The sequence below is a fragment of the Moschus berezovskii genome, chromosome 4, assembly GCF_049115385.1.
Source record: "Moschus berezovskii isolate FMDL1 chromosome 4, NW_MosBer_1.0, whole genome shotgun sequence".
NCBI classification, from domain to species: Eukaryota; Metazoa; Chordata; class Mammalia; order Artiodactyla; family Moschidae; genus Moschus; species Moschus berezovskii.
In genome coordinates, this window is record NC_142463.1 from 8,574,551 (window position 1) to 8,587,929 (window position 13,379).

At 48.7% G+C, this 13,379-nt stretch overlaps 1 protein-coding gene across 1 annotated transcript in view; it reads right to left on the bottom strand.

Annotated features, from left to right (window-relative positions):
• The window catches only part of CSMD2 (CUB and Sushi multiple domains 2), a 695,284-nt gene that overhangs the window by 213,224 nt on the left and 468,681 nt on the right, over positions 1-13,379 (bottom strand). Inside the window, exons 20-21 of the mRNA XM_088835123.1 lie at positions 2,394-2,609; positions 313-501 (exon numbers count right to left, since the gene is read on the bottom strand). Coding sequence (XP_088691249.1) covers positions 313-501; positions 2,394-2,609 — 405 coding nt within the window. The remainder of the gene's footprint in view (positions 1-312; positions 502-2,393; positions 2,610-13,379) is intronic.

Consider the following 13,379-nt stretch of genomic DNA (forward strand, 5'->3'; position numbering starts at 1 on the left):
TTAAGGGGTGGGAGTTAACAGTATGGAAGCTGATTTCATCCGAGTGCCTCCTGTGGACCCGCTTCGTAAAGGTCAGCTGAGGCTACCAAACAGCCCATGAAACAGGTGTTGACTGCCATCCCTCCTGTACAGATAAGGAGGCTGGAGCAGAAGGAGGGTAGGCCACCCACCCAAGGTCCCACTGCAGGTCACACTTCTCAAACCCAGCCCCACAGGCCTCTTGGCCCACGTGTGTTCCACCACCTCACAGCAATTGACTACAGTTCGGCCAACCCCCTTAGTGAAGCAAAATGAAAGCACGTGACCACCTACCAACACACCTTGGCAGAGGCGAACTCCACAGGCGCCGTCTGCCCCCCAGGCACGTGATGCGGGCCGTGCCCTCCAGACGGTACCCGGGGAAGCAGGAGAAGGTCAAGGTGTCGCCGACGCCGAACTGCAGGCCCTTCCGGATGCTGTAGGCTGGGACCTCGGGCTCCTCGCAGGGTTCCAGGTCATACTCTGGAAGGGAGGCAAGAGAGCCGGGGTCAGAGACAGAGGAGGGGCACACAGACAAGGACGCCGGGGAGAAGAGGGCGAGAGGGACAGACAGAGGCACAGGATATGCAGGGGTCCACGAAAGGCAAGGAGAGGAGAGAGAACTTGAGAGGGACAGAGGCAGGTGAGGTCAGGCAGGCTGTGCTCCGGGCGGTCTGAGCGCGTCCTCGCCAGGAGTGGGAGAGGGCACTGTGTTTCTGGAGCCTTGCTTCCCAGGGGCATTTATGAGGCTGACCTGTCCCTCCTCTAACCCTTCATCTCCACATGAAGCCCAGCTTCAGGCTTGCAGACCCTCCTGCTTCTTTCTCCCTGGATACCGAGCCTGATGCTGCTAAGTTGCTGCTAAGTCATGTCAGTCATGTCCAACTCTGTGCGACCCCATAGACGGCAGGCAGCCTACCAGGCTCCCCCATCCCTGGGATTCTCCAGGCAAGATCACTGGAGTGGGTTGCCATTTCCTTCTCCAATGAGTGAAAGTGAAGTTGCTCAGTTGTGTCCGACTGTGTAGCAACACCATGGACTGCAGCCCACCAGGCTCCTCCATCCATGGGAGTTTCCAGGCAAGAGTACTGGAGTGGGTCGCCAGTGCCTTCTCCGGGATACCGAGCCAATTCAGTTCAATTCAGCCTGGTTCTAGAGGGGTCAGAATGCAAGACCCAGCCTAGGGCAATTTACATTCAGCAAAAGAACAAAAGAGCTGAATTCGGTTAAAGCTGTGCCTCAGTAACACTGACACTTGAGGCTGATGGCAAGTGTGACGGAGTGGCATTGCTGGACCAGGGACCTGCCTCTAGTGACTTTATGTCTCTAGCAATGACGTAGTACCTCTTCCCTTGTCCTCACAGGCAATGCCCTGCTGGGACACTGTACCCCAGGGCTCCGTGTGGTTGGGAAAAAGAGACAGGATAAGGCAGACGGGGGTGGCTCAGTGGTAACGAACCCTTTGGCCAATGGACGAGCCACAGGAGATGTGGGTTCTATCCCTGTATGGGGAAGATCCCCTGGAGGAGGAAATGGTAACCCACTCCAGCATTCTTGCTTGGAGAATCCCATGGACAGAGGAGCCTGGCAGACTGCAGTCCTTAGGGTTGCAAAGAGTTGGACACGACTAAAGTGACTTAGCATGCACGCACAAGGCAAGCTGGCACATGGCAGGAGGCATCTGCTGGAGGGACATTCTGGGGTTGAGCAGGGCCATGTTCCATTTCCTAGACGTCAGATACCTCTTGCGCATCCCAGGAAAATCTACCTGCTACCTCTGCTCCTGGATGGGAACAAGGGTGCTCTGGGAGCAAGTGAAATGAGCCGCAGAGGAGCAAAGGGTCCTCTTTCCTCCCTGAATGCAAACTGAAAAGCTTTCGTTTCAGGATTCCTAAACACAGTGAAAAATATCCATCACTCCTAAATTAGCGCTGGTGAAGCAGTCTCTGAATGAGACTAAAACATTCCCACGTGTTAATTTCCATCTCCCTTCTTTTTCTTTGTTTTTGGAAATTGCTATGGTTTGAAGTAGTGGAAGTGGAATCAGAAGAAGGATCTGGGCTTACTAGGGCCGGAAGGGACTTCTGTGAGGTCCTCCAGTTCCATCATTTGGGCCGGTCACATTCAGAGAGAACCCTGAACACCTTCACAGAAGGAGATCCCCCCACCGATCTGCTGATTCCTTCCAACCCACTATAAGGCATGTTCGTTCTTGTATCTAAACCAACTACCTTCCGCCACAGCACTGAGGTTCCCCTCCTAGAGGCTGGGGAGCGGACCAGCGCCATCTGCTGGGGAGACCGGAGGCTGACAGTGGGAGTGGGGTGGGGGGCACAGAGTGCCCTTTCCGCCCGAGGGACCTTCAAGTGCTGTACCTGAGAAGGTGATGTTGAAGCCTTCGTAGGACATAGAGAAATCGGAAATGAAGCGGACCTGGGCTGTGAAGTTGCCATAGAGACCGGCGCTGATGGGGGCCGGCAGCCGCGAGCCCGTCAGCTGGCGCAGGGGCTGGGTGAAGCTGCCGTTCTCCGTGATGAGGAGGTAGTCGTGGCCGCTCTCCAGGTGGAAGGTGTGGAAAGTGAAGAACACACCTGCCGGGAGACCAGAGGGTCAGGGGGACAACGGCGAGAGGGCTGAAGGGGCCCAGCTGCGCGCGGTGTCTGCACGAACATTCCCCGGTGGTGAACATCTATCGGTGTGCAGAAGTCTAAGCAGCACCACGCACAGGCCAAGCTGAGTGAAGGACCCAGGTGAGCCAGACACGCCCTTGCCCACAGGCCCACGCAGGGAGGAGGACCCTGCTTCAGGCTTGTCCCAGTTTGAAAGGGAGATTTATCGTTAGGTCATTCATTCAGTCATCAGGTTTTCATATATTGCTGGGTGTTTCCTATGGGCTAGGATTAAGGGCTAGGTGGGTGCAAGGGGATATAGCTACAGTGCAGAGTGACCGACTCTGTCATCAGTATAGATCAGATTGCATTGGGGGACAGAAGGGAAAGAGGGAAATGCAGGATGGCCTCACTAAAAAGTGAGTATTTGTTTTAGGTCTTAAAGGAGGAAGGGGAATTAACCGGCTAAGAGGGGAGAGGGTGTCCCAGGCAGGGGACAGAGTCGCTGTGGATTCCAGGGCTTGGTAAGCCGGGCAGTGCTGTTGGACGTACTCAGCAAGGAATATCCAGAAGAGGAGCTGGACATGTAGGCTCTCTGGGGTCAGACTGGATATTTTTCGAGAGGTGTTGAGGGCCTATCCTATCCAGAGTGTACCAGATCTCAGATTAACAAGATGTTGGTGGAATGAGAAGGAGGAACTGGAGTGAGGGGAGGCAGAGAGAGCAGTTAGGATGTCAGCCTTGCACAGAGCGGGGAGAGTGGATGGGGGCCGGCCGGGGGGAGAGGAGCAGGAGAGGGACGTGGGACACAGGAGGCGAGGTCGACATGGATCAGAGGCAACAGAGGCAAAGGCGGAGCCAAGGGGTGACAGGGAGGGTCTTGACCTGAAGGACAGGGATGTCTTTCGTGAGCTGGGGCTGGACACATAGGAAGAGGAGCAAGTGGTGGAAGGGTAATGACTTTGGCTTTGAACACCCTGCAGGGCCAGCATTCAAGCAGCACAAGCTAGCAGGAGGGAACTGGACGTACAAACTTGGAGTTCAGGGTTAAGGTCGGACTACAGAATTAGATCTGGGGGTCACTGGCAAACAGGTGCTACCTAAACCCCCAAACACGAAGAGGAAGAGAGGTGGGCAGGGCAGTCATCAGAGAAGGGTAACTGGAAGCCTGGGGGGAAGTGGCATCACACAGAAGACAGGAGGAAGAGAGGTCAGGGAGGGGCCAGGCAGCAGTCTGAGAGGGAGAAGGGGGCGGGGACATCCACTGAGGGAGGGGCTGAGAGCACCCTCTGATGAGAGTAACCTTCAGCCCTCAGTGTGTGCGTCACTGCTCTGAGCTGCTCTGTAGTTGGCCCCTGTCAATGGGAAGGGATGATACAAAAGCATGTCATCCTGCTACTAACCCTCCAACCTGGGTACGATTCTTCTCATCTCCACGTTACACCTGAGGAAACCGAGGCACAAAGCAATGAAATCATTCCCCCAAGGTCACCCAACCTGTAAGTGGGAAAGCTGGGTTCTGACCTGAGGCAATCTGGTGGCTGAGGCTGTGCAATAAACTACCCCAGGATGCAGCTTCTCCTGTGATCAAAAGAGAGTCGAAGGTGGGTGGATGGGAGGGCAGGTGGTGGGAGGGGCCAGGAGGTGAGCAAGGTAATAGAGCAGCAGGATCTTAGCACCTAGAGCGACGCTTGAACTTGTCCAGACAGCAGCTGGGTTTGGGTGGACGGATGTACAATGCACATCCGCCCACAAGCGAGTGTGCCTACGGGAATACACCTCGTGGATGTGCCAGGGCAAGAACTTGGGGAGGCAAGGAATGCTGCACCCATGTGCTGTTCAAAGTCCACGGACCTCGGCAGCCTGGGCATCGCCTGGGAGCTTGTCGGGAATGCAGAATCTCAGCCTCCACCTCAGACGGCCTGAATCAGCATCCGCATGCTAACAAGATCCTCCAAGAGATGTGGAGGTACACACAAGTGTGAGGACTACTTCTCTAGATAATCACTGACACAGTCAGGATAAACAGTGGTTAGATGCAAGGTCTTCATGCTAAAGCGTTTTAGATGTTTTCATTACTTTGCCTCTCTGTTGATAGAAACTGGTGATACAGAGTACTGGGGGTTCTACGGGTGGGGGTTGGGCAAACAGAGCCCCGTAGAGGTGGTGGGACCAGGGAAGCAGTTTGTAAATGTCCTGTGCTCAGGCAGCCGACATGCATCCATTTATCTATTTACTCAAAGAAATAGATCCTGGGCTTCCCTGATTGTCCAGTGGTCAAGAATCTGCCTTGTAAGGCAAGGGAGGATAATTTGATTTCCGGCCCAGGAAGATCCCACACGCTGCACAGCAGCTGAGCCCGTGTACCACAATGACTGAGCCAATGCTCCAGAGCTGAGAGCTGCAACTGCTGAGCCCATGTCCTGCAACTACTGAAGCGTGTGCACCCAGAGCCGGGCTCCACAACAAGAGAAGCCGCTGCAATGAGAAGCCCACAGACTGCAACGAAGAGCAGCCCCCGCTTGCCACAACTAGAGAAAGTCTGCATGCGGCAACAAAGACCCATTACGACCAATGAATAAATAAATCTTAAAGAAAGAGATAGATCTCGAGTGCCTGCCAAGTGCCAGATCTGTGCTAGGCACCGAGAAAGACCTCCGAGCCTGGTGGAGGAGACAGACACACCAGTGGCGAGGATCCAGAGCGGGGGGCACAGAGGGGAACTGGGTGACTGTGCCCCCGGGGTTGGGAAGGCGTCAGGGCGGCCACAGCCTGTGACACGAGGGGTGTAAGCACGCATGGAGTCCCACGGGCACGTGTGCCTGCAGGTATCCTATACTCCTGACACGTAAATACATGTGTATTCGAGAAGACCATTCTCCTTCTGCAGAGCTTGGCAGGAGGCTTGGTGGAACAGAGGGCTGCGGGAGGCCGGGTCAGACACAGTAACAGGCGGACACAAAGCTGAATTAAGCACTGTGCTTTCTGTTTTTCGAGCGTGCAAATACAACCCCTCCAAAGGAGGAAACACTTGGCAGGCATCCTAAGGATGAGTAAACAGTGAGATAAAACCCCTGGCTTTCCCAGCTGTGTTGACCGCTTGGGGCTCCTTCGTCCGTTGTGTGAAAATGAAGACATTGTCACAGAAATATAGAGGCAGAGTCGGAGTCTGAATCCAGATTTGGTGTGACAGATGCACACACAAACGAAGACTCCACTGGAGTGAAGCCTGCAGGATCGTGTGAAGGACAACACCGTCTCACTGGAGCAGAAAGAGCCGGGCGGCGGGAGAAGAGCGGGTCTGGAGGAAGGTGGACCTGGATCCAAAGCTCATCTATCAGTGGGAAGGTCTGGTGTGCAAAAATACGTGCCAATTAAGATAATCTGACATTTTAAAAAGCAGTCTAATTTGAAAGTGTTGGATAATCATAATTTTCCAGTTTGAAGATACGTGTGTATATATATATATATACACACATAGGAAGTCTCAGTACTTTTTAGTATATTCTGTACTTTTCCTTAGACCTCATTTATAAGATTTGTCATCTAATTAATTTATCAATAATAATAAAAAAGCAGAGACATCACTTTGCTGACAAAGGGTGCAGACAAAGCTATGGTTTTTCCAGTAATCGGGTATGGATGTGAGAGTTGGACCATAAAGAAGGCTGAATACCAAAGAATTGATGCTTTCAAACTGTGGTGCTGGAGAATACTCTTGAGAGTCCCTTGGAGAGCAAGGACATCAAATCACTCGATCCTAAAGGAAACCAACCCTGAATATTCATTGGAAGGCCTGATGCTGAAGCTGAAGCTACAATACCTTGGCTCCATGATGCAAACAGCCAACTCTTTGGAAAAGACCCTGTTTCTGGGAAAGATTGAGGGCAGAGGAGAAGGGGCGACAGAGGATGAGATGGTTGGATGGCATCACCAACTCAATGGCCATGAGCTTGAGCAACTCTGGGAGACGGTGAAGGACAGGAAAGCCTGGTGTGCTGTAGTCCAAGGAGTCACGAAGAGTCAGACATGATTTGTTGACTGACCAACAATGAAGATTTAAAAAAGTAAGGGTCTGGGCCAACATTGCTCTGTACCTCCAGTTCTGTTCAGTCGCTCAGTACCTTCAGGTGACATTTAATCCCTGGAGAGAGGAACCCTTGGGGCAGCATGTGCAAAGCCCACAGAACAGCACTCAGCACACAGGAGACATTCTCTGTGCTCAGTTCATCTGACTTCCAGATAGCCTTGTGGGTTAAAAGATGTCAGTCCTGGGGTCTTAGCGAGGACATGTTATCTGGACTCCTGAACTGGCTCTTCCCTTGGGCTGGGCATGTGGCAAGTTGAACAATCCTGAATTTCGCAGAGTTTTGAGTTCCCCAGTAGTACTTTTACTGGTGGGGAGCAATCAAGAGTCAGCAGCGTCATAGGTCTGTTAACTGGAGATACTGTTGCAAGCAGAGCCTGAGGGGTGCCTGCCCTCTGGCAAGGGTCTGAGTTCAGTTTAATTCAACTCATAGAGCTATTTCTTGAGTTTCTTCTGTGCCAGGCATCAAGCCAGCAGCTGGGGAAACGGTAGGAAACAAGGCAGACATGTCTCTGAAAGAGCTCCGAGTCAGTCCAGGAGATAGATGATGTAGATGCAAGTTCTGTACAGGGGGAGTGAAGGCTGAAGTTGGGAAAGTTAAAGATCACGTGGTGGCCCATGGGAGGGAGACCCCTAGACCCAGGGCTGGGGGCAGGGGGTCTGGAAGGCTCCTCAGAAGAATGAAGGAGCTGGCCACACGAGGGGAATGCTGAAGATGGTGTGGGGAGAGGAACTGTTACAGAAGAAAAGTGCCCCATTGTGCAAAGCTCTAGAACAGCGTCCCCCAACCTTTTTGGCACCAGGAACTGGTTTTGTGGTAGACAGTTTTTCCATAGACCAGTGTGGGGATAGTTTCAGGCTGTTTCAAGTGCGTTACATTTATTGTACATTTTATTTCTATTATTGTTTTATCAGCTTCACCTCAGAGCATCAGGCATTAGATCCTGGAGTCTGGGGACCCCTGCTCCAGAGGACAATGAAAGCCTGGGTACTGAAAGAAGTTCTGTGTAGCTAGATCTTAAGTTTTTAGAGGGCTCACAAGGAGGCTGAGGAAGGTAAAACCAGGGCCACAAGGGCCACGCTAGCTATTTCACAATTTGGAGCTCAATGCCAAGGGTTTGGTGATGCTTTTCATGGTTCTAAGGAAGAAGTGACCTGGTTATACGCTAGGGACCTCTTGACGATCCTGGCTAATTCCTGTTCACCCTTGGAGACAGGCATAAGTCTCAACTCCAGGAGTCCTGCCCAACCCCTGGGCTACCTCTGACGCTTTCCTATCTCTCTCTGCTCTGTCTCAGCATTGGGCATGATCTATTGAGAGGTCTCTCAGGCTGGACCTCTGCCAATAAACCACAAGGCAGGCAGTGCCACAGGGCTTGCTCCTCTGTGTCTGTCTAGTATGCACAGTAAGCACATTTGTTAAAAATTTGTTGAACTGTGTTGGCTTCTAAGCAAAAACACACATAGAGCCATGGATGGACCTAGAGTCTGTCATCCAGAGTGAAGTAAGTCAGAAAAAGAAAAACAAATATTGTATATTAATGCATGTATATGGTATCTAGAAAAATGGTACTGATGGACTTATTTCCAGGGCAGGAAGAGAGATGCAGACGTAGAGAATGGCCATGTGGGCACAGAGAGGGAAGGGGAGGGTGGGACGAATTGGGAGATTAGGACTGACATACATACACTACTGTGTGTAAAACAGACAACTCGTGGGAACCTGTTGTATAGCACAGGGAGCCCAGCTCAGTGCTCTGTGATGACCTGGAGGGAGGGGATCAGGGAGTGGTAGGGAGATCTAAGAGGGAAGGAATATATGTGTACATATAATTGATTCACTTCATTGTACAGCAGAAACTAACACAATAGTGTAAAGCAATTATATTCCAATAAAAGTAATTGTTACAAAAAAGAAAGGCAGAGAGGAACATATACCCCATAACTAGAGACATCAGACGCAGAGAGAATCAGGACTATAGGGGGTCGCTCCTCTAGGAATCACAGGGGGATTGCCATTCTCTCTTGATTCCCCAGAGTAGCTTCTGGCTCTGACAACGGTCAAGTCTGAACCAGGCGTGGTGGAGACAGCTCTGCAGGATGAACAAGGACGCTGCCTCCACCATCCCTCCTCTCCTTGGGAACAACACCCTGGAGAGCAAGGGCCAGGCCCATCTCGCCCTGACTGCTGGGGGATCCTGTCTTGGCCAAGAAGCTCCAGGCCATCTTAATCCTGGCTACATCAGGCCTACTAAAAAGTGAGGTTGCTCAGTTGTGTCTGACTGTTGCGACCCCATGGACTGTAGCCTGCTGGGCTCCTCCATCCATGGGATTTTCCAGGCAAGAATACTGGAGTGGTTTGCCATTTTCTTCTCCAGGGAATCTTCCTGACCCAGGGATTGAACCCAAGTCTTCAGCACTGCAGGCAGGCTTTACCATCAGCAAAGTGAAAGCTGCTCAGTCACGTCAGATTCTTTGCAACCCCATGGACTATACAGTTCATGGAATTTTCCAGTCCAGAATGCTGGAGTGGATAGCCTTTCCCTTCTCCAAGGGGATCTTCCCGACCCAGGAATTGAATTGGGATCTCCTGAATTGCAGGTGGATTCTTTACCAACTGAGGTGAGGCAGCAAAGTGGTTAAATAGATCCGGTGGGATTATATGTGACTTTTCTTTTAAAGATTTTTCTTTTTGATGTGGACCATTTTTCTAGTATTCACTTAATTTGCTACAATATTGCTTCTGTTTTATGTTTTATTTTTTTTTTGGCCACCAGGCATGTGGAATCTTAGCTCCCTGACCACAGATTGAACCCATGCCCCCTGCATTGGAAGGCAAAATCTTAACCATTAGACCACCTAGGAAGTCCTCCCCTTTTTTTAAGATATTTTTTTTTTGATGTGGACCATTTTTATACTAAGTGACTATTTTTTAAAAATTTTCTTTTAAAATACCTATAATATAGTTTACATGGGATATATATTTATTGTTCAAAATTAGGAAAAGGTCAAAAGATGAAAATAAGAGTCAACTAGTATTAACCTTTGGGGGCATAGTTTTTCAGGCTATTTTTTCTCTGTACATATCCTTGGTAATTATTTTTATAAACTAAATATATTATTTTGGCAAACTTCTTTATTTAGTCAATAATGTATTACAGCCACTTCTAAAAATTTTTAAATATTCTTTCACACGATTCCTCTAGCTGCATGGTAATTTTTCATTATTTGGCTATATCATACATTGACTTAATGTTTCTTTACTGATGAACATCTGACTAGTTACTAGTTTTTCTTTTTTAATGAATAAAGTGTTTTAGAGGACATCTTTGTAGCTAAATCTTGATATAAAGTTTATTTATTTTCTTGAGATAAATTCCAAGAAGTAGAACTGCTAGGTCCAGAGCACATATGTTCTTAAGGCTTTTGATTCACTGCCTAATCAACCTCTGGGAAGTTTGAATAGTTTCACACAACATCGGCACCAAAGAACAGTATGCCTGTCTCCACACGGTCCCCATACTGTAACGATGCTCGCCAATGACTTGAAAAGAGACACAGCATTTTGTTACTGGGTGAAGATGCACTTTTAAAATTGTTAGTGGGGTTGAGGTCTTTTCATTTGTATTTCTTCTGTTATGAAGTGTTAGTTGAGAGCTTTGCTATATCAATAACCTCAGATAGGCAGATGACATCACCCTTATGGCAGAAAGCAAAGAGGGACTAAAGAGCCTCTTGATGAAGGTGAAAGAGGAGAGTGAAAAAGCTGACTTAAAACTCAACACTCCAAAAACGAAGGCATCCAGTTCCATCACCTCATGGCAAATAGATGGGGAAACAATGGAAATAGTGACAGACTTTATTTTCTTGGGCTCCAAAATTGCTGTGTATGGTGACTGCAGCCATGAAATTACAAGATGCGTGCTCCTTGGAAGAAAGGCTATGACAAACCTGGACAGCATATTAAAAAGCAGAGACATCACTTTGCCAACAAAGGTCCATATAGTTAAACTTATGGTTTTTCCAGTAGTCATGTATGGAAATGAGAGATGGGCCATAAAGAAGGCTAAGAGCCAAAGAATTGATACTTTTGAATTGCAGTGCTGGAGAAGACTTGAGAGTCCCTTGAACAGCAAGGAGATTAAACCAATCAATCCTAAAGGAAATCAACCCTGAATATTCATTGGAAGGACTGATGCTGAAGCTGAAGCTATAATACTTTGGCCACCTGATGTGAAGAACTGACTCACTGGAAAAGATCCTGATGCTGGCTGGGAAAGATTGAAGGCAGGAGGAGAAGGGGACGATAGAGGATGAGATGGTTGGATGGCACCACCGACTCAATGGACATGAGTTTGAGGAAACTCTGGGAGATGGTGAAGGACAGGGAAGCCTGGCGTGCTGCAGTCCATGGGGTCATAGAGAGTCGGACATGACTTAGGGACTGAACAACAACCACAGACCTGTAGATCAGGTGTATTTTTCTTAAAAATTTTAAGAGCTCTTTTTATATCAGGCTAGCGGAGAAGGCGATGGCACCCCACTCCAGTACTCTCCCATGGATGGAGGAGCCTGGTGGGCTGCAGTCCATGGGGTCGCTAGGGGTCAGACACGACTGAGCAACTTCACTTTCACTTTTCACTTTCACACATTGGAGAAGGAAATGGCAACCCACTCCAGTGTTCTTGCTTGGAGAATCCCAGGGACAGCGGAGCCTGGTGGGCTGCCCTCTATGGGGTCGCACAGAGTCGGACACGACTGAAGCAACTTAGCAGCAGTAGCAGCAGCAGCAGTGGTCCTTAGATGATTACATAGGTTGCAAATATTTTTGTTCATTAACTATTTAAATATTTTATATGAATATTTAAAATATTTATACATTTATCTTTTTAAAAAAACCCTAAATCCATTTAAAGTGTTATTTAATCAAACGGAACGGATGGCATCACCGACTCGATGCATGTGAGTTTGCGTGAACTCTGGGAGTTGGTGATGGACAGGGAGGCCTGGTGTGCTGAGATTCATGGGGTCGTAGAGTCGGACACTACTGAGCGACTGAATGGAACTGAACTGAACAGTCTATGCCTTTATGGAGCCTACTTTTGCTGCTGTTCTTCAAGTATGTCCCACCTGAGGTTAGACTTTCATATCCTTCTATTACTAGAATTTGTGGTTAAATGTGTGAGGTGTGATTTGGTTTTTTCTTTTTTCCAAATGGTTAAGCCCACTGTTTCAAAACCATTTATTAAAAAATCCATCCTCTCTTTAATGGATTGGAAATGACACATTAATCATACACTAAAAACTGTCTCTCTCACACACACACACACTTGCTCTCTCTCACACACACATGCACAAACACAGGGGAATCTATTTCTGGATCTTTATTCTCCCCCACTGATTTGTGTGTCCATTCCTATATTTATACTGCATCATTAAAATTATTTGAGCCCACAATAACATTTTAATATCTGGAAGAGTTACTCTTCCTTTTAAATTTTTTCTTGACTTTTCTACATTTAATTCTTCTAGATCAGAGGTTCTTATTTAAGGGTATGCATCACAGTTAGTAGTGAAGTGTCCTAAAACATAGCTGCCTGGTTTCTACCTCCAAAGTAGAAAATCTAAACCTCTAGAGTGGGGTCTAACATTGGAGTAGTTGTCAAACTGCAGAGAACTTCAGAGGAAGCTTCTGAACTTGGCTCACGAACTTCAGAGGAAGCTTCTGAGGGTAGAAGTCATATCTGCCTGATTAGTGTATATTCCCAGCCATAGCATCTACCACACAGGGGGCATTCAATCAATTGCTGACTAGAGACTGAAATAATGTGTCTCCCAGCCCAGGAACACCATGGACTGCTGGCAGTCACCAGATACTAGAAGAGAAGCAGGGGACAGATTCTTACTTAGAGGCTCTGGGAGGAACCAGCTCCTTGATTTTGGATTTCTGGACTCCTGAACTGTGCAAAGAATAAATTTCTGTTGTTTTAAGCCCACCTTCCCCCCAAAAAACCCAAAACAAAAAAAATTGCCGAATAAGAGAGTATATTAATTAATGTTTATTTATAGCCAGCATCTTACTTTGATCTTGGGCTCCCAAGGGTCATTTATGTCAGGGAAGGTGGGGCAAGAGGCCTGACTGGTGAAAAACATAAAAACACTCATCTGAGGAGCAGTGTGGGTTCTGTGAGAAGAAGGCTCCAGACAGTATCTGAAGATTGGGTGTGAGGAGCAGGGAGTACAAGCAGCCTACGTTCCGTCAGCACTCGGCATAAGGAACTCAGTCTCAGGTTATCAGGAGCGGTCAGGTCTATCACAAAATGAGAACAGGTACCCCTCTGCTGAGTGAGCCAGCCACCTCTCTACCACTGGGGGTGTTTACACAGAAGGTGTGCTGCCATCTTGTAGGGAGTAATATAGAGAAGATTCCCTCATTAAGTAGGTTTTGAGAGCTGGTATTCTCTAAGAAGGACTGATGCTGAAGCTGAAACTCCAATACTTTGGCCACCTCATGCGAAGAGTTGACTTATTAGAAAAGACCCTGATGCTGGGAGGGATTGGGGGCAGGAGGAGAAGGGGACAACAGAGAATGAGATGGCTGGATGGCATCACCGACTCGATGGACATGAGTTTGGGTAAACTCCAGGAGTTGGTGATGGACAGGG